Below are 22,073 nucleotides of genomic sequence, written 5' to 3'. Positions count from 1 at the left end.
CAAGAGTGGTGAGCTTGGAATACGGGAACCATATCCTGTATCCTGACTATGACACAGACTAATTCTGTGACCAGGAATGATTCATCATATTTCTTTAAAGCTCAATTTCATTATCTTCAAATATGTATACTTTATAACACCTCCTTCAAAAAGTCATTCCGAAGGTGCAGCTAGGTGGTGCAGTGGATAAAGCACTGGCCTTGGATTCAGGAGGACCTGAGTTCAAATCTAATCTCAGACACTTGACACTAGCTGTGTGACCCTTATTGTCCCACAAAACAAAACAAAAAAAGTCATTCGGATAAAGGTTCTATGAACATAATATATTTTTGTTTTGGTTTGGTTTGTTTTTCTGGGGCAATGAGGATAAATGGCTTGCCTGGGAAAGTCACAGTAAGACAAAATAAGTGTCAAGTGTTTGAGGGCAGATTTGAACTCAGGTCCTCCGGAATCCAGGGCTGATGCTTTATCCACTGCACCACCTAGCTGTCCCCTCTGGACATATTAAAGTGTTGGAAGGAAAAAGAATAAAGGAAAAGTAATAAGCACTTATTATGCCTACTTAATAACCATTCCATCAGTAAACACTTATTAAACATCTACTATGTAATAAACACTTTAAAATATTATCTTTTTGATTTGGACAGCTTGATTTAGAAAGGGGAGGGATATAGCATGTTGTAGTGGCAAGAGCTCTGGATTTGAGATCAGAATACCTTAGTTTGAGTTTTTCCTTTACTACTTCCTAGCTTTATGACTTGAACCAAATACTTCTGAGCTTCAGTTTCCTCATATCTAAAATGGAGATAATAATTCTTGTACAACATTTCTTATGGGGTTATTGTGAAGAGCATGCTTTGTTAACCATAAAGTGCTATATGAATGTGATTGTTATTTGGTGAAAAAATTGCTGCATACTTACATCACGTGAATCGACAGCTGAATACATGATATCTATCCATCCTTTAAATGTGGCCTGCAAATATAACATTTATTAAATTTGCCTCTGGATCCCATGATTAAGAAAAAGATACAAGTCAAGCTTGCAATTCAACTAGCATTTATTAAGCAAAGACTATATGTCCCCGGCACTGTGCTAAATGCTGGAAATATAATGAAAGGCAAAAAACAAGGCGCTCACAGTCTAATGGGGAGAAATAAAATGTAAAGGACTATAAATAATCAGTATATAGGGAGCCTAAATTGGAAAAAATCAGATGGAAGGCGCTAGAATTAAGGGGTTTCAAGAAATAGTTCTTATAGAATATGGGGTTTTAGCTAGAACTTGAAGGAAGCCAGAGAAGCCAGGAGACAGAGATGAGGAGAGAAAATTTCCTCCTCATTGAGTGAATAGACTAGATTATTTTTCTTACCTTTTTTTTGGTGACATAAAAAGTGAGAGTCAGGGTAAGGGAGCTATGAAAGTTTGAGGAGTGATAAAAGCTTAAGAAAAGCCATTGTGGGGAGTGGAATAGTGCATCAATTAGGGAAGGATAAAATGATTGCCTTATTACAGTGATAGCCCCATTCAAATTACATACCATAAAGTTATAGTAGACTTAGTTAACATTGTTTCATGATTTTCTCCATCACTGTTTAACAGCATAGGAGTAGGAATAAAAACAGAGAATGGCATAAGCAATCCAAGGTTAGGGTTTGGTAGGGCAAGATATTCAATAGGATTAAAGGGATATGTAAAGATATAAATTGAGTAATCAACAACAAGATTCCATTTATAAATTCATGAAAGTGCCTAAAGTCTTCCATTTTGATTCCATCATCGGTCAATGGTGATGGCCTTATGGCTTATGACTCCCTACATGATATGACTTGAGAGTTAATGGGAAAAGCACAATAAACCTAAAATACTTTACTCCTTTTTGCTGACTGCACAATTACAGCTTTATTCATTAAAAAAAAAGTGTTTGCCTGTTTTAGAGTCTGTGATTTGTTGAATTTCTTATCTAGAACCGTTGCTGTTGCTTCCTCCCTTTCCTTTCTCTCCCCCAACTCTTCTCTCCCTCTCTCCTTCCCTTTTTCTCCCCCTTTCTGTAGCCTTTTTTTTTTTTTGCCTTGTAATATGACAATGTGTTAAGGTCTGTGTTTAATGAATAAAGGATACTCCATTAAAAAAAAAATGGGGCAGCTAGATGGCACAGTGATAGAGCACCGGCCCTGGAGTCAGGAGTACCTGAGTTCAAATCCGGCCTCAGACACTTAACACTTACTAGCTGTGTGACCCTAGGCAAGTCACTTAACCCCAATTGCCTCACTAAAAAAAAAAAAAAAAAAAAAAAAAAAGGAGCTTCTATTTCCTTTTCAAAGTTGAATTCTCCATGAAAGTCCTACTTCGATGACTTTGGGGAGTGATGCCAGGATATGGACTTGTAAGGATATATCACCTTTCATCCTTGAGATTAGAACCTTTGGTTGTTCTTACTAAAATGGTCATAAATTATGGCTGGTATAGAAACTAGATTCTTTTTCAATAATTAGTGTACTTCTACATGAAAAAAGCTAGGAAATAATTTATCTAATAAAAAAAGAGAAATGCCATGATGGAGCTTATTTTGATACCTCATTCTATTTTCATTTCTCCTATTCCAGTTCTCGCCATCAGGACACCTGGACTACACAATGAAGTCAGTAGTACATATAATGCTGTTAATTTTCACTTTGCCACACATAGCCCTTTGCCTAGATGTCTCTTCATCATACTTACTGACAAATGTGTGTGTGTGTGTGTGTCTGTGGTTTGTGTTTTACCCCTTCCCTCCATCATTGGGATAGTTCTGGAATCCCAGTGATATTACAAGAGGAGATTCAATTTTTTATCTTGCACTAACAGTAGGTTAGTGTGGCGGTAGAAGGGGAAGGGTCATGGCATCCATAGAAACCACCTTTTGTATCCACAAGCCATAAATTGTCTTCCCATGATATTGCTTAAAACTTTCTCACTATTTGGGCTATTCCCCTGTGTGAATATCTTTTTTTTTTTTTTTTTTTTTTTAGTGAGGCAGTTGGGGTTAAGTGACTTGCCCAGGGTCACACAGCTAGTAAGTGTTAAGTGTCTGAGCCCGGATTTGAACTCAGGTACTCCTGACTCCAGGGTCGGTGATTTATCCACTGCGCCACCTAACTGCCCCATGAATATCTTTCTTTTTTTTTTTTTTTTTTTTTTTTTTTGCGGGGCAATGGGGGTTAAGTGACTTGCCCAGGGTCACATAGCTAGTAAGTGTCAAGTGTCTGAGGCTGGATTTGAACTCAGGTACTCCTGAATCCAAGGCCGATGCTTTATCCACTGCGCCACCTAGCTGCCCCCCATGAATATCTTTCTTAAAAGGGCAGCACTGAGAACTCAAAACAATATTTCAGATATGGCAATGACCAGTCATAGAAATATTACTTTAATTGATTGGGATGTTACCAACAACTCAGCCTAAGAGCATATGAGATCCTATCATACTGATTGTTCTTTTCAAGTTTATATTCAACTAAAACCTCCTGGTCTTTTAAATGAGCCAATTTGATGTTAGGTTACCACTGTTCTATGGTTGTACAATTGATTTTTTTCAACCTAAATACAAGATTTTATTTTTATTCTTCTAAAAGATTTCATTTTCTTTGTTTTCTTCAATAATTTTAGACTACTTATTTTTTGACTAATGATTCTGCCTTCTGACATAGCAGCTATCCCTAAAAGGTTGCGTTAATCCTCCAACATAATAAGTAGGCCTGCTTCATCTTTTATCAAGTAGTCATAAACTTAGCTGCAGGTGCTCTGCCTAAAGGAATATAAATTTTGATGCCTGAAATTGCACAAGATGTTTTGTGAATTACAGGTTAGATTTCTTTTTTAAGGACCATGCCTTAAACCCAAATCACTCTGGCTCTCAGTGACTGCACAACAACAGGTGCCAGCCCAAGCCTCATTTGGCCATTCTTTGGCCTCTTGATGGCTCAGAGTGAGTGTAAATAACAATTGAGAGTCTTGCCCTCCCAGATTGACTGATTGATTGATCTGTTCATTCATTCATTCATCTATTTATTTTGGGCTAGGTAAAGGAGGCCATTCTTTGCCTCAAATCTTACCTAGCTTAATCAATGGGAATTTCCTTAGGCAAACTGAGACCTGGGAAAGACATTAGCTTTAAAAGGCAAAGGTCTTCCACTGCATCCAGGGATATCTCCAGCCACCCTAATCTATATCTTTCTACTGGACCCAGATGGCTCAGGAGGAGAATGAGGCTGGTGACTTTGCACAACCCTGCCTTACTTAAATCCATTTCACCGCAAATAATGACACCCTCTCTCCAATGTCATGGTCTTCTCCGAGAACAAATACCAAACAATAACAGTTAAAAATATTGAATAAGACAGGAGCCTAAACTATTTGGTAAAGAGCTGCCCTTGGAGTCAGGAAAACTTGGAATCAAGCTATGTAACTGCCACATAGAAGCTTATGAACAGAGGTAAATCGCCTAACCTATGGGTTAAAGACTGTTAAATTTAGAAAAGTTGCTGTTCTGTATTGGTGAAAGGGTTTTCTACACCAAAAGTTCACATACCAATGAAATTACGGCTCTAAACCATTAAAAAAACCCTAACATCCCTCCCCCCCCCCAACCCCTGCCGAGGCCACCAAGGCCATTTCAGGTTACATCCATGAAATGATATAGACTTTGAGAATGGACATCGAATCATATGTGACTAGGCCAAACTATATTATCATCAAAACTACATTTTTCCAAGTGACCCATAAAGACCTCATGAGATACTTTCTCAAATCATTTTTCTTTGTATTTGGTTAGAAGTACAAAACCAAACAGAAAATGGACACCTTGCTCTTTATTAATTTATACACTTATAGAATATGTATTAAAATTCTATAAAAGTAACTTACTATTTGAAAGAGAGAAAGATAACCATTTCCAACATTATCAAAATTCACTTTTGCATTTTTCCACTCAACATCTCCATTAAATTTTCCAAGGATCACATCTATGCTGGTGTGCATAAGTATTTCACATTCAGACTTATTTTGGATAAAATTTTCAGGAAAACTTTCAGTACTTATAGTATTAACACATTTTGAGAACTTGCCAGCAAACAGATTTACTCCAATAATGCTAAAAATTAGCCAAAAGGTAAGGCAGACTAGAAGCACATTCAGGATGGAAGGAATTGCTCGTACTAATGTAGACACAACCACCTAGAAAAGAAATGAAATAATAGAAATATGAGTTATGAAAAGTTATTAATTTTTTGTACTTGATCATTTCAAAACTATTAACATAAAATGTACTATAAGAATTAGGAAAGCCAATCTTTTATATTTTTAAAACTCTACATGTTGAGTAAATTAGCCAAATTTTAAGATAATTTTGATGAAACATTAATAAAAAAGAAGAAAATTGTTAAGGGCAAGATGAATTCATTAAATCTTTGTATTACAAAAAAGAGAAAAAATATGAAATGCAATATATCACATGGAAGCCATGTCTTAGAAATTATAACTTGAGAACTATACATTAAACTAATGATACTTAAGACTTGTAGTTTGGCAACATTTTTATCTTCTCATAGCATGAAGTCTTTATTTTCTTCAGTGTAGCATATAAAAATTGTCTTACATTTGGAGAATATGTAGGACCTGCCTAAGTACTGTTTGTACTAGCTAACATTGGAGTCCTTTAAGATTTTAAGACATATACAAACTCATTCATTTAATAACCCTATTTTGTAGGCTAACAACAACAAAATTTTTAAATAGACCTAGGAGGTGCTGGAGCTTTAATACCCAAACAATTGATATAAGCAAAAGACCAAATTATTCACAAAAGGGGCAATAATGATATCAGAAGTTCATTCTGTTTTTGGCCCTCAACATTTGGGATCCACTACCTACCTCTAGTCTAATTCCATGAACTATTCAATTAATTTCACCTTATTTAGGGATGGTTTACTATTACCTTGTCTTAGGGTGTTAACATAGTCATTCATCTCATTTCACTATCCAGTTACAAAAACTCATTTTTCTTTTTGAGTTTCTCTATTGTGAATCAGAGTAAATTTCACTACTATAAGTGCACATAAGATGATGGTTGATTCAATAAAACATCTTAGATTGTATTCTGAACCACAAAAACAAAATTACATCGGTCAATTTAGTGGATAACTTGGCCAAACTTTTCATTTTCAAACCAGATATTTCTGAGAGAGAAAGTCTAGTTCATTGAAAATTTGTTTTTATTTACCTAGCACTTAGCATAATGTGTAGCATATAGCATTTGATAATGCCTGTTAACACAATAGCAAAAGTGGAATTTCTTCTGATATCCCCCTCAATGATCAAATCTTCCTTTGACTACATTGAACATATATGTCTTCTGATATATAAAAACATGACATTTAAATAATGAATACTATTGTGTAAAAAACAAACAAAAAAAAGAATCTACCTGTGGCTAAGCGATCAAATGAGAGGCTATATCTTTAGGTCCTAATGATACAGGAAGAAGGATACAATCTGGTTTTAGGCTTCCCTGGCTTCCTTCAAGTTGCAGCTAAAATCTTGGCTTCTGTAAGAAGCCTTTTCTAGTTCCTCTTAATTCCAGAGTCTGCCTTTTTTTATTTCCTATTTTTCCTGTATATAGCTTTTTTGGGGGGTACATTTTTGTTTCCAGGTTATTTTCCATATTGGGTCATGAGCTCATCTAGGGCAGGGACTGTCTTTTGCCCTTCTCCGTATCCCAAGTGCTTAGTATGGTGCCTGTCACATACCTGACACATAATAAATGCTTATTGACTGAATTCATCATTTCTGAAAGACTGGTTTTGTGCACAGTTTTAAAGACATGCTACTTTAAGTTATGTTTCTTACCCTTACTCTTTCAAATCCAGATAAAATTCTTAGTGTTCTCAGGGATTTCAGAGCAGCAAAGTGTGAGTATCCTAGATAATTGGCCAGTAAGTTTAAAGCACAGACCTGTGTAGAAAACAAACAAAATTTCAGCTTTATCTTGTCAAAGTCCTCTGTAAAATGAAAAAAAAACACCCTATTATTGTGAAGAAGTTAAGAAAACAATCCAAGTAAACACTAACATCATCACAGATAATAACTTGGAAGAAAGTCCTTTGTAATGCATAAAAAGAAATAAAGTTAATAAAAGTAAAAAACCCAATAAATATAACAAATATTATTTGTTATACTAGATAGATTCAATAGATTTTTGAAACTTTAAAAAATAGTTAATGGGTAAATTATGCCAGATGGAGAGTTTAAAACAGACATCAAAAATCACTTAACTAGTGATATCATCTTGTAATATCCATCAAAATGAAACTTTGAGTACTGTTACATGAAGTGAACCAAGTAATGGAGCCATAAAATTCACTGATACACAATGAAAATCTAAGCAAAATATAACATATTTTGATAATCTGAAAAATATGACACCCACAAGAACAGCCATTTTAAGAGCACACCTCATGTGTGAGACACTTGGCTAGATTCTGGGGATAATAGGTTTAGAGCTGGAAGTGCTAAAAAAAAATCTAGTGTCTGCATTTACTGAGCTTATAATCTAGTTCATCAGAGAAGTGCCATATGTGCCCAATGACACAAAAAAGTAGCATATGCTAAGTTGTAGACAAATTATATAGAAGATAAGTGGCATAAATATTCAGAAGAGGGAAAAATAGGGGGCAGCAAAGTGGCACAGTGGATAAAGCACCTGTTCTGGATTCAGGAGGACCTGAGTTCAAATCTGGCCTCAGACACTTGACACTTACTAGCTGTGTGACCCTGGACAAGTCACTTAACCCTCATTGCTCCAAAAAAAAAAAAAGAGCGAAGAACAGCTGAGTATCAGGGAAGTAATGAGTTTGGATTGAAAAGGGTCCTCAAGGAGGAGCAAAAGTATTTGAAATAGGAATAATATTGTCCCCAAAGGCAGGGGTGTAGGAGTGTGTGGTGTGTTGGGAAAACATTAAATACTTTGATTAGTTTGGTGGGAAAAGAGATTTAGTAGTAAAAAAGCTGGAGAAATCAATAACAAATAAGGAAAGAGTTCTGAATAATTGATTAAGAGGTGTCGACATTTCCTTTAGACAATGGAGAGTCCATTGAAGAATTTTGAAGGAGAATGATATGTGCCAAATAATGTATTAAAGACTATAGCTCTGCCAAGGTTGGTAGGAGTAGAGAGAGACAAGAGGCAAAAAGACCAGTTAAAAGGCTACTGTAATAGTCCAGACATTAGGGAATGAACTTCTAGACTAAGGTGAAAATGTAAAGAAAGAGACAAACATAAAGACATTTTAAGAAGGAAGATGAGAAAAGTTGGCTAATATTGGCCATTAAGAGATAAAAATAAGAAAGGTGTCAGCATTTATGATTAATAATATTTGAAGCATTAAAATTTAAATACATACATTAACAACCAAGAATTCTAGCCAGCACCAGGCATTACTGAAATATGCTTTACAACCATATGCCATCCATTTGAGAAGCATCTCTATAATGAAAAGGCAAGTGAAAATCTTGTCAGCATATGCAAGTATAATCATGATGGTCTTTCTCTCTTCAAGGTTTATATCTTCAAAAGTCTGTGGAATGATGAAATAAAATATGATAAAAGTTTCAGTGCACATGCAACATTTTGTTGACAGTACAGGAGAAAAGAAATAGGAATTTTTGTTAACTACATGATAGTATCTAAGATCGTGGGTTCAATCAACCACTTAGTTTTCTCTAGTTTCAGGATTAAAGATAATGCTTCAGCCAGTCACCTTGCATCTACTTGCCCTGGTTCACCAGAGGCACAGATAAAAAGAGTATTGATGGATTACTATTAATTTGTCTAGAGACAGCTAGGTGGCACAGTGGATAAAGCACTGACCCTGAAAGTTGAGATGACCTGAGTTCAAATCTCACTTCAGACACTTACTAGTTGTGTGACCCTGGGAAAGTTACTTAACTCCAATTACCTTAAACATCTGCAGTCATATCTAATTGTGTATGTATGTATATGCACATATATACATATACACACACACACATATATACACATATATACATACACACATATATAGACATACACACACACACACATATATAGTCATTGGACCCAGATGGTTTTGGAGGAAAGAGTGAAGTTGTTGACTTTGCACAGCCCTCCCTCACTTAAATCCAATTCAGTACAAGTGATGGCATCACCCCCATGTCATAGTCCTCTTCATGAATGAAGAACGAAACAACAATAATTAATTTGTCCAATTCTATTCATTTCAACAAACATTTAAAAATGAAGTATGTGCTAAGCTCTGGTAATAGAAAGACAAAACCAAGAAATTTTCTGCCCTTCAGGGGTTTGTATATTTTAGTAGGAGAATAACACATATCTCAGAATTTGGGATCAGATCTCAGCTCTGCTATTTACTCTCTAAGTAAATGAGGGCAAATATTTTATCCTCTTTGGTCCTCATGTTCATCTGTAAAATGAAGATTTTGATTTAGATGATTCATCTTTAATCTCCCTTCTAGCACTTAACACATGAGCTTATGATCTATTGCTCACAAACAAACAAACAAATAAATAAACAAACAAATAAACAAACAAACAAATAAATAAATAAATGCCAATTTGAGGAGGGAAACAGAAAAGGCACCAAATAGGCATTAGTATCTACTGAGTCATTGTAGCTTGAGATTTTGAGACCCAGAGGTAAAAAAGTACATTTTAAGCTGCCTTGGAGATAGCTTATGCCAAGGCATGGAAACTAAAATGTTTGGTCAGCCAGTTTGAGTGGAATATAGAGCATTTAAAAGAGACAATTATGAAATAAATAGAGCACTAGAAAGAACACTGACTTTGGAGAATGACTTTGGAGATGACATCAACCTGAATTCAAAACTTTCCTATCGGGGGCATCTAGGTGGCGCAGTGGATAGAGCATCGGCCCTGGATTCAAGAGGACCTGAGTTCAAATCCGACCTCAGACATTGACACTTACTAGCTGTGTGACCCTGGGCAAGTCATTTAACCCTCATTGCCCTGCAAAAAACAACAACAAAAACAAAAGAACAAAAAACAAACAAACAAAAAACCCTTGCCTATCATCTATTATTTGTATGATTTTGGGCAGGCCCTTAGTTTCTTTATCTGTAAAACAGGAGAAGTTGACTAGATGGCTTCCATAGACCCTTTGACTATAAATCTATGATCTTATAGAAAGTTAGTGAGTTCCTAGTTTTACCTGTGGAGCTAAAAAGAATAAATCTAATTCCTCTTCCTCATGATAGTCCTTAACTACTTCAAGTTAACTTTCATTACACTTTGGAGTTTTCTTTTCTCCAGGTTTTGTTGTTGTTGAATTTTTTCATTTGTGACCAACTCTCCATAATACTAGCTGGAGTTTTCTTGGAAAAGATACTGGAGGTAGAGGTAAAAATGTTAAACAGCACCCAGCTAAACACAGATGCCTGAAATACTCTACTAGAGACCTCTTGCTGTGGACCTGAATCCATCTAATTATTTAGTCCATATCTCTTTTTCACAAGAATAATATTAGATACCCTGCTAAGAATTTTACCATGATGATTTTCTAAATAGTGCCATAATTAATTTTTGGGGAGAAATGAATTTGTCATTTTCATTTTTTCACCAACATGGATTTTGAAAGCAAATGGCTTCATCACTCTCATGCTTGCTTGCTATTTTACTTACCAGAGCACCACAGCTGAGCAAGATGATGAGAAGCATGGACATTTCAAACCAACGGTGTTTTACTAACTGGTAGCAAGTTTTCCTCAGCTTCCACCAGATCTTCCCTTTCTTAGCCTTCCTACTGGCTCCACAGAAAGGAAACGTTCGCATGCAACCTACCAAAAATGACAGGAGCAAGAATATAAACAACATATAAACAAAATGCTAGAATGATTCTGAAGTAAATCATTATTATATGCTCCAGAGTTTATTTCTATAGCTTTTCTAAGGTATTTTTTTGAGTGGGAGGCCTCAGAGTTACAAAGAATAATTGTTTTTCTTTCACAATTCTACCCCTGTTATTATGGAAGCAGAAGGGACAAGGATTAAGGGTCATTTCCTCTTTTTATCTCTTTTATCACTTGTGAAAGAATTAATTTATTAGTAGCCACTCTATTGATAATAAGTGACTATGATTAAAATGGTTGGTCAGTTGGCAGTAAAAATAATACCACATGCATTTATTGGCCCTGTACCTATAAGACATTCCAACACCATAAAAGTTGGGAGATTTCCTGTTTTTTTGGCATAGCCTTCAAAAACCCAAGGATCACTTCCTATCTAGATCATTCATCAGAGTAGGAGATTTATAGGGGCCACCTCTCTGAGTTCTACAATATACTATCTGAAGTTTTTTGTTGTTGAAAGTATCACAATGCTATGCCAAGTAGATACCAATTAATGATTCATTGGGGTTAACATTATAATAAAAATATCCAGTATTTATGTAGTGCATTAAGCTTGCAAAATGCCTCACGTAACTTATCCCATTTGATTCTCTTCAAAATAGTCCTGCAAAGCAGGTGTTTTTAAGATTGACTGAGCAAATAAGTCATTTTGACTATTATAAATACCGAAATTAAAGAATATATGAAGAGAGACACGATCTGCATCCAGAGAAAGAACTTATAAATAGAAGTATATATAGAATAATTTTACATATACATAAAAGGTGTATATATATATATATATATATATATGTATGTATATACGTATGTATGTATGTATACACACACACACCTATTTGGGTGTAATGGAAGACATTTCTTGGGATTTGCATGAACTTTGTTATATATTTAAAAGGAATAATAAATTGTACAGATTATATTTACAGTTTCATGTACAATTATCTTTTATTATCCTTTATTATAGAAATGTTTGCTTTATTCCATAAATTTAAAAAGAGATCTAAAATAGTGAGATGATAAATGAATGTTTAAAAAATTCAGATTTATACAGGAAGAAACTAAAACAGAGAGATTAAAGAACTTGGCTAGGATCACACAACTAGTAAATATCTGAGGCAGGAATTGACTCAGGTTTTCTTAACTCTAAGGCCAGTGAGCTTCTCACTAAGTGGATTTCATTGTTTTGTTTTGTTTTGTTTTGTTTTGTTTTTTTAGTGAGGCAATTGGGGTTAAGTGACTTGCCCAGGGTCACACAGCTAGTAATTATTTAAGTGTCTAAGGCCAGATTTGAACTCAGGTACTCCTGACTCCAGGGCCGGTGCTCTATCCCCTGTGCCACCTAGCTGCCCCGATTTCATTGTTTTTAATATGTTATTCCATGTAGTATAGATATGTGCATTTTAAAAACAGTTGGAAAGTATAACTCGGCTTCAATTTAATTCATTGTCAGTGAGAAATGCCTTCTTTTGAGACCCTAACAATTTTGAAGAAGACCAAAAGCAAGCCTATTTTTTTCTTAACAAAGGGCAAAGTAAATAATAAAGCCCAATATAATCAGATAGAAATTTTAAAATGTCTACCAACTATTGTAGAATACATATCATATGTGCATATAGTGATTGTATATAGGTTAGTATTGTCACTATGGTAGCTAATTTTTTTTATATCAGTCTGTTTTATTATTATTGAAAAGTTATTTTAATCACATTGTTTTTCCCTCCAATTTCATTATACAAAGGGATCTGCTTCTTTCAATGGTTTTTTCTCTTAACTTCATTCATTCCTTTCTAACATTAAATACTTATGCATCACTCAGATCTGCCTTAACAGTATCTCTCCAACTATTTATCAGCACTGATCTCTTTTCCAAGTCCATAATAACTTTTTCTGAATTGAAATCATGTTACAATAGTGGCTTTAGGTGGCCCATCCTTTTTTCATTTTTTTAGGTGTTGGCATATTTCTATTTTGTCAAATGTCTCTGTTAGTACCATCATGTGATCACATCTCTCATGATTTTTGAAGAGGCAATCTTTCAGAAAACTTCCCAACTTCAGCCAGAGTTTTAAAAAATACACAGCAATGATGACAGCATTGACAGAAAGATGCCCAAATCAGTGAAAATGTTTTAGGTGGTATGAGTTCTCTGTGCTTTTGGCTGCTATGGTATTGAAATGAGAGATCTCTTTCTTGATTTGAGGACCAAGCTGGACAATGAGAATGGTAAAATACAGTTTGATATATATTTTTTAAAAATTTCCTTCCTGAATTAGCTGTTCAGCAACTTCTCAGATTCTTCAGACATAGTGTGCATTGTGACTTAGACCAAATGCTTACGTGACTTTATTTTTCTTTATAAAAATGTCTGTCTTAAAATTTAAAATCCTCAAGGGAACAATTTACAAAGATCTATTTGACATATTACATCCTTTGTAGACAAATATGATGCTGGCTCATAGCAGTAAGATATCAGTTATGAGTGCTTTTTCCAGTAATGGTAATGGGTTTCTGCTAAACTATCAATCCCAGCTTGGCTGTGTTCCTCTGCATCAGAGAATCTGCATTTGTGAAAGAGATGGTTCTGATTAAGGGGTATGATCATAGATGTATTTTCTCTTTTACAAACATAAATGGTTATTGTAGGGATCAAAACCTCAGTCTCACTGGCATCATATTCCCTACTGAACTCACCAGTCCACTGTACATGTTAATTTTTTTGCTACCAATCACACATTAGAAAATTATTATATTTTGATTCAGTTTCAAGGAATAGAACTTTTTATTTTTTCATCAAAAATGGAAAGCATTGTGGTTTTTTTGGTAGAACCTTTATGACTAGCATAATTTGCTTTTTTCTGCAATTGGATTGTTTAGTGATCCTATTTTTTGGTCTGTTAATTTGGGTATTTTATATTTTTGTAGATAATATTTTTAATGTTCCATTTTGCTGATATATAACTATGTATAATAGATTTTGGTGAGTCTTTTTTTTTCTTTGGTAATCTCTCCTTGTCTAGTTTTTATTTTAATGATTTGATTTTCTTTCTTCTTATATTTAATTAGGTTAGCTAAAGGTTACTTAATTTTGTTAGTTCTTAAAAGAACTGTTTATCAACTGTTAATCTTGTTTTCCCATTTATTTTCCATTTAATTTTCAATATTCCCCTTCCGTTTTCCTGCACTTATTTGTTAAATTTATGAGTTTTAAAAACATGTATTCAGTTCATTAATTTTCTTTTCTTCCAAAGGTAAAATCTTCAAGAATAAGATTTTTCCTCTATGTCTTATCTTTAACCTGGAAACTGTGGTATGTTGTTATCATTCCCTGGCTGGCTTTCAGGGAAGAGTAGTCTCCATTACATCTGAAAAGAAAATGTCACAGACATTTAAAGTGTTTTAATTGGAAAAGTTATATATCTCATGGTTTATCATGTTAGGTTACTGCAATAATAAGTTACAATATATTTAGGCATAAAAACAAAGAAAATGTAAATTTTCTAAATCATGAAGTGTGTGTTGTAAAGTGTTTATCATTAAGAACATAGTTGTTTTTAAGAACTCATCGGATTTAAAGTGAATGACAGACAACTAGATTTTCAGTGGTAGAGTTTAGTGTCAACAGTGTTGTGGAATGGGTCATTAAAATAACTTGGAGAGATAAGTCAGCTCATTTTGTATATAACTGACTCTTTGCCACCTACTCAGAGAATTTACGTTCTATTGGCAAAATTCATCTGTTGTACATAATGTTATGTAATATACTATAGTCATAACACAACTTCTCCCTCACTCCAATTCCCCACTCATCTATGCACAGAATGCAAATGGTGCATTATCAAACTGATGGATGTTTCCAACCACTGGCTCAAAATACAGATTCATGCTATAACCATAGCTATAAATTTCTATAAGGAAGTAAAAACCTGGAAGAATGCGGAAAGAATAGGGTCAAATTGCACAAATGTTGTGATTATTTATGAACAGAAATATGAGCATAAAAAACCTTCCAGAAGTTCAAGTACAAGAATATTTTGGGAGGATATAATTCACATAGGAAAATTTAAAAAATAATTTGTCATATGTAATAAAAATGATTCAGTATAGCACAATACATTTTACAAAGTGTTTTTATCACAACAGCTCTGTTAGATAAGTAATGAAAGAATTATCTACCTCATTTTCATTATAAAGAGACAGGTTCAGGGAAATTAAATGGCTTAGTCATGGCCACATAGCTAATAAGGTTAAGAGATAAGACTTAAAACTAGGTCTTTTGATTCTAAATTCAACACTCTACACTCTTTTAACACTAATTCTCAACTGTGATTCTTGCCAATGAATCCCCCTATATATCTCTAGCTTCTTGGTTCTGACTCCAGTTACTTAGCCTCTCCATTCTGGGTCTTTTTGTTTATGTGCGCATCTCCACCATTCTATGTCTAATTTTTTGGGTCCTGTGGCTCTCTTATTCTGTGTCTAGTGTTGTCAATGGTCACAGTGCTTTAGGCCCATCAGTTTTATGGATCTTCACTAGATTTCACATAGTCTAAACTTCTGGTTGTTGATCTCTAATTATCCTAGGACTAACAATAGTAACAACAACAACAATAACAATGATGATGATGATAATAATAATAATAACAATAATAGCTTGTGTTTATATAGCACTTGAAGGTTTGCAACATGCTTTATACATAACAAACCTATGAGGTAGATGTCATCATCTACATTTTATAAATGGGGAAACTGAGACACAGAGAGGGTGACTTTTCCAGAGTAACATTACTGGTAAATAACTGAGACAAGATTCAAACTTAGGTTTTCCCGACTTCAAGTCCTATACTTACATACTGGGCCCTGGAGTTACCTCCAGAGACTTGAGACACCCCACAGTTTTTCCTCAAGTTGCCAACCAGGGAGGCATACTTTCTCCCAGTGTCAACAAAAATATCCATGCCCTACCTTATGGTAAAACAACCCCCCATGTTCTGCCACAGTGGAACCCCTTTTTATATCTTCCCTTTCAACCATTGTGGTACAAGAGGTCAGACTCTTTGGGAGACAGGCTTCTTTCTTGCAGCATCACTGTACTCACTTTCCACTACCAATTGAATTTTCCTCAGTCACAAGAATTCATAGTTATGGCCCCAGTATATGACAGGTTGGCTCAGTAATTAGAGCAACATGATAATAATTCCAAAGTTATTCCAAAATCCTTGCTTGCACCAATTAACTTTTTCAATTTTATTTTTCACACTCATCTTTAAACTACATTTAGGTATTTTACTTTCATGCGAATAGTCAAAAGAGGGATCCAAGTGAGAATAGCTGAGAGAATCAATGCAAAGATATTACCTAGAAATATTATTCACAGCACATGTTCTCCTGATACTGCATTAGTAGCATCAGTATCCCCATGTAGATCCCTAGGTAGAGCAGTGACTAAACATAGGACTTAAAAGTAGGAAAACTTTTATTTAAATTCTGCCTTAGACATATCTGTGTGACCTTGGGCAAACTACTAAACTTACACATACATCAGTTTCTTCAACAGCAAAATGGGGATAATAATATCACCTACCTTAAAGGGTTGTTATGAAGATCAAATGGGCTAACAGATGTAAATTGCTTTGTAAAATAGAGGGTATCATACACATTCTAGGCATAATAATTATTATTACCATTAATCAATATTAATGTGCCACAGGGCATAAGTTTTATAGCTACAGTGCTACAATGGTAACACATATTTTAAATAAAAAAGTATTACAAATAGTGTTATTTTGAAAAGAAACTCAAAATAATAGCAAAAGATCACAAAGCGGGGCAGCTAGATGGCGCTGGCCTTGGATTCAGGAGGACCTGAGTTCAAATCCAGCCTCAGACACTTGACACTTAACTAGCTGTGTGACCCTGGGTAAGTCACTTAAACCTCATTGCCCTACAAAAAACAAACAAACAAACAAAAACAAAACAAAATATATATATATATATATATATATATATATATATATTATTGGGGCAGCTAGGTGGCATAGTGGATAGAACACCGGCCCTGGAGTCAGGAGTACCTGAGTTCAAATCCGGCCTCAGACGCTTAACACTTACTAGCTGTGTGACCTTGGGCAAGCCACTTAATCCCAATTGACTCACCAAGAAAAAAAAAAGATCACAAAGCAGTTATCAATTTTCCACTTACCATCTGAAAAACAGGCTCCTGGTTCATCTGATTTTTCAGATTCATCCATGACTTGTTCCTCCTCAGGACCAAGAATAGGAGCCATGCTGTCTTCAGGGGAAATAGCTTGGCTGAGCTTTTATACCCCCCAACACAAGCCAAAAAGAAAGTTTTAACATTAAATTAGACTTAATACCACACATTTAAGTGCCATTTCATATTCAAAAGCAAGACACATGGGAAAAGATCAATAATAATATTGTGATATAAAAATGCAGAGGCACACATTGAGATTAAGCAATCTATTGGTATTTCTATACTGGAATTTTGTTTCCAAGTATTCTAGTTTTTATAAGCTGTGGTAATGTAATGAACATAGAATCAGATAGACCTAGGTTTAGGATTTGACCTGACCTGATCTCACAGTATTACTTTTAAGATCAGGTGAAATTCGGTATGTGAAAGATTTTGCAAGCCTTAACCATAACTATAAATGGAAACTAATGCTTTCATCATAGTCTTATCAAAGACAATTTAAAAATACATTAGTTGAGTTCAAAATGATGAACTTTTATTAGTCAAAATTCATATAATATATAGGGAAAATAATGATTTTGTTTTTGCCAGGGCAATTAGGACAAAGTCTGTAGTTCCACTCAGTCCTTTCTTAATCTTGATTCCAGTGAATGATTTCCACTATCAGAGTCAAAGGAATTGAAAGAACTTTTCATACTTTAAGTTAAATGGAAGACTCACTTCTGAGGGTAGCATGCCCAGGCATAATCATAGAAGTCCAGAAGACAAAATTTATCTTACCCTCAGGACTTCTATTGAGTAGCAGTGATGAAAATGGAAAGGAGTTGCGGTTGAGACACCAGGGGTATAAACTGTCCTCTCCCATTTGTGTTTCCTAGCCATGCATGTTCCCTTTGGGATAAGTAATGTGGGAACTCCTAGTTAGGAGAGAGTACTCCTTCATAAATGAGGGATTCTCTGTGTCATCAATTTTTTTTCTATTTAAATCGATTTCTTTGCTCTGAACTAGTGTCCTCTCTGGCTTATCTGGTAATAGAAACATCAATGTAGCTCATGAACTAAAATTTTGAGTAAATGATGACTAAAAATGTGCTTTAAAATTGGCTTTCCAGGGATAACCACATGTGAGGGAGCCTTGTGCTGAAAATAGAAAAAATATTGATAGCAACGCAATTATATTAAATATTTATGAGTGTCTACTATGTTTTACATATGTATATGCACACATGTGTTTGTGTTCTATACTCACTGTACCCTGCTTGGTGTTGGGAAAAATTCAATAATCAGTAAAGAAAGGACATATGACCACAAGAACTTTATAATGCTGTAGGGGAGGGGCAGCTAGGTGGTACAGTGGATAGAGCACTGGCCCTAGAGTCAGGAGTACCTGAGTTCCAATCCGGCCTCACACATTTAACACTTACTAGCTGTGTGACCCTGGGCAAGTCATTTAACCCCAATTGCCTCACTAATAAAAAAAATAATGCAGTAGGGGAAGTAGAGAAAAATGAAACATACACAAGTTAGAAAATTATTATATTCTGAAAAAATGTTATAGCAATATATCAAAAAATATTCATTAAGAACAAATTGGATTTATAGAGATACGAGATGGTGAAAAGTTAGGATAAAGTAATAATTTACCATATCAGAAACAAAAATAAGAAACTCCAAAACAATGTGATATCAAGAGATGTAGAAAAAATCCTCTGCCCTTGAACAACACTCATGCATATATCTCCATATATCTTGATGATATAATAGATTGGTTTAAAATTTTAGAGAAACTTTTTGGTTGTTGTTTTTTTTTTTCTTTTCTGAGGTTTTCGTGTGTGTTTTGATCCTTCTTTCACAACATGACTAATGCAGAAATATATTTAATGTGATTGTACATATATAGCCTATATTAGATTGTTTTCTGTCTTGGGGATGGGGGAGGGAAAGGGAGATAAGGAGAAAAATTTGGAACTAAGAATCTTATGAAAACAAATATTGCAATCTATCTTTATATGTAACTGGACAATAATAAAATACTTTTATGACAAAAAACAAAGATTTAGAGAATTAAACACAATTTCCATATATTAATAACAAAATTCATGACAAAATAATGTTATGTCCCATTCAAAATAACTATAAGATGCATAAAATATATGGGAGATGACCTACCAAGGAAGATAGAAGATATATTTAAAGTCATCTTTCCTTCAAGAAATGGATAATGAAATAAATAGCTGCATAAATATTTAATTCTCATGGCTTGATCATGCTAGTAAAAACAACATGATACTTGTCAAATTACTTCATCAAAATTGTTAATAGGTATTGACTCAGTGATTTCTATGTTACTCATATATCTTAAGGAAGACAAAGACAGAATGATAGGTCTTAAATATACCAAAATATTTGTGACAACAGTTTTCATAATACTTAAAACCTTGAAATGAATTAGATATTTTTGATTGAGAAATGACTAAGCAAATTGTAGTGTATGGATCTAATATAATATTACCCTTAAGAAAGGATGAATATGAAGAGAAAGATGGAAAGACATATAAGCTGATTATATTTGAAGAAAGTAGTTGAGGAAAACAATAAATCAATTTAAAAAGAAAGAGAAATGAAATATTGAAACTTAATGCTGTGAAAATGTAGTGACCATGCTTGGAGTCACAAGAGCATTCCTTCTTCCTTTCTTTGCAGAAGTAGTACACTCTAGGTGTTAAGATTTGCATATTTTTCATAAACTTTGTATAGTCTCATAGAAACTAAGTATAGATCTCCCATCAGTATATCAAGATAAGCTCCAAAATGGGTGACATTATTTACACAAACAAGGTAATATAATACCTAAATGAGAAGAACATGGAAAAAATTACCTGACAGGGGTATAGAGTAAGAATTTATAACTAAATAAGAGATACAAAGATTCCAGAAAGTAAAATTAATGATTTGATTAAATAAAATTAAAAAGTTTTAAATGGACAAAATCAATGTAGCTAAAATTAGTAGAGAAGCAGAAAGTTGGGGGGGGAAATTTTATAGTAAATTTCTCTGCTAAAAGTATTTTTGAGGTCAGTGATCTATCCACTGCATCACCTAGATGCATCTTATTTTTAAGATACATAAGAAAGTGAGTCAAATTTATAAGAACCCTAACTAACCAAATTAATAAATGTTCAAAGAACATAAATAGTTTTCAAAAGAAGAAATCTAAGCTATCAATAGCCATATGAAAACAAAAATTCTCCAAGTCACTAATAATTAGAAATGTGAAAATTAAAACAGTTCTAAAGTATCATCTCACACCCATCAGACTGGCTAAGTTAATAGAAAATGAAAATGCTGAAGATACTGTGGGAAAACAGAAAATTCAATATGTTATTAGTAGAGCTGTGTACTGGCCCAGCTATCTAAAAAGCAATTGGGAATCATGCCCGAAAAGCTATTAAACCATGCATCCTTTTGACTCAGATACTTCTATTGTGTATATACATCAAAGAGATCAAAGAAAGAAGAAAAGGAAAAAAAATATTTATAGCAGCTCTTTTGTGTTAGCAAAGAATTAGAAACTAAGGGGGTGGCTATCAAGTGGAGAAGGACTGAATAAATTATAGTACATGAACATGATGGCATACTATTATGTCATAAGAAATGATGAAGGGATGGTTTTAGAAAAAATCTTGGAAAACTTATATGAATTGATATAAAATAAAATGAGCAGAACCAGGAGAACAGATTAAATAAAAACAATAACCCAAAATCTAATGCAGCACTACTGTATTCTGCCCTCTTCATATCATATTTGGAATTATGTGTTTTTGGTTTTATTTGGTTGGGCAATGAGGGTTAAGTGACTTGCCCAAAGTCACAGAGCTAGTAAGCATCTGAAGCCGGATTTGAACTCAGGTCATCCTGACTCCAGGGCCAGTGCTCTATCCACTGCACCACCTAGCTGCCCCCTATGCATTAAGTTTTAGGGAACTATGCCTTAGGATATTGACAAGTTAGAAAATGCCCAGAGTTTTCTAGGATGATGATGCATCTCAAAGTCACACCAAAATGAGGATACATTGAAGGTACTAAGAATAAATAGAAGTAATGGCAACTAATGTAAGAACTTTTAGTCATATGAAGTATTCTTATGTGGAAGTGGGGTTGACTTCTTTGGCTTGGTCCCAGATGGCGAAAAGAACAAAAAGGGTAAAAGTTGCAATGGTGTAGATTTTGTATTTGACCTAAGAAAATTTTGCTATACATGAGAAATATCCCAAAAGAAATCAACTGTTTTGGAAGATAGTGGAAGATTCTTTAGCAGTATTCAAAGGGAATATTGGATGATGATTTGGAGAGAAATTGTAGAGTGAATTCCTATAAAGGTACTGTTCATATTAGATAGCCTCTAAGAGCACTTTTGTCTTCAAGATTCTGTGAAATCTATGGAAAACTTCACCAAATGTCTAGTAATTAGCTTCTTTCAGGCAAATATGTGCTTGTATACCCTACTGTACACTGCAATCTCTTACCCTAGCTTCCTGTAAATCAGCTATCCGGACAGCTCCCAATTACTACCTGAAAATTACTTTCAGGAAAAATGGCTGCCTCAATGTTGTGGTCCATAGTTGACAATGATGAAGTGAGTTTGGGGCAGGGGAGGAGAATGAAAATTAGTGTGAAGACACTGGCAAAGGAAGGAATAGAACACATAGTAGAAAAATAGAAGAAAGTTTATTTATATAGTAGATATGAGATTTTATTCAGTGAGAGTGATTGTAAACTTTGGAAAAAGAAGGAGGCAATAATAAGGAGCCTCCCCCCTTGATCCTGGGCACACTTCTGATGAATATGTTTATAAATCAAAAGGTTGGACTTAATGATGCCAATGATTTCGTCCAGCTCTAA

General features: G+C 34.4%; 1 protein-coding gene across 1 annotated transcript in view; it reads right to left on the bottom strand.

The window, feature by feature from the left end:
• The window catches only part of LOC122747776 (sodium channel protein type 9 subunit alpha-like), a 97,913-nt gene that overhangs the window by 8,677 nt on the left and 67,163 nt on the right, over positions 1-22,073 (bottom strand). Inside the window, exons 19-24 of the mRNA XM_043993617.1 lie at positions 17,157-17,261; positions 10,731-10,885; positions 8,437-8,610; positions 6,884-6,988; positions 4,904-5,212; positions 923-976 (exon numbers count right to left, since the gene is read on the bottom strand). Coding sequence (XP_043849552.1) covers positions 923-976; positions 4,904-5,212; positions 6,884-6,988; positions 8,437-8,610; positions 10,731-10,885; positions 17,157-17,261 — 902 coding nt within the window. The remainder of the gene's footprint in view (positions 1-922; positions 977-4,903; positions 5,213-6,883; positions 6,989-8,436; positions 8,611-10,730; positions 10,886-17,156; positions 17,262-22,073) is intronic.

This window comes from Dromiciops gliroides, chromosome 3, assembly GCF_019393635.1.
Source record: "Dromiciops gliroides isolate mDroGli1 chromosome 3, mDroGli1.pri, whole genome shotgun sequence".
Taxonomy (NCBI): Eukaryota; Metazoa; Chordata; class Mammalia; order Microbiotheria; family Microbiotheriidae; genus Dromiciops; species Dromiciops gliroides.
The sequence above is the reverse complement of the archived record's forward strand: the minus strand, read 5'-3'. Positions and strand labels throughout refer to the sequence as shown.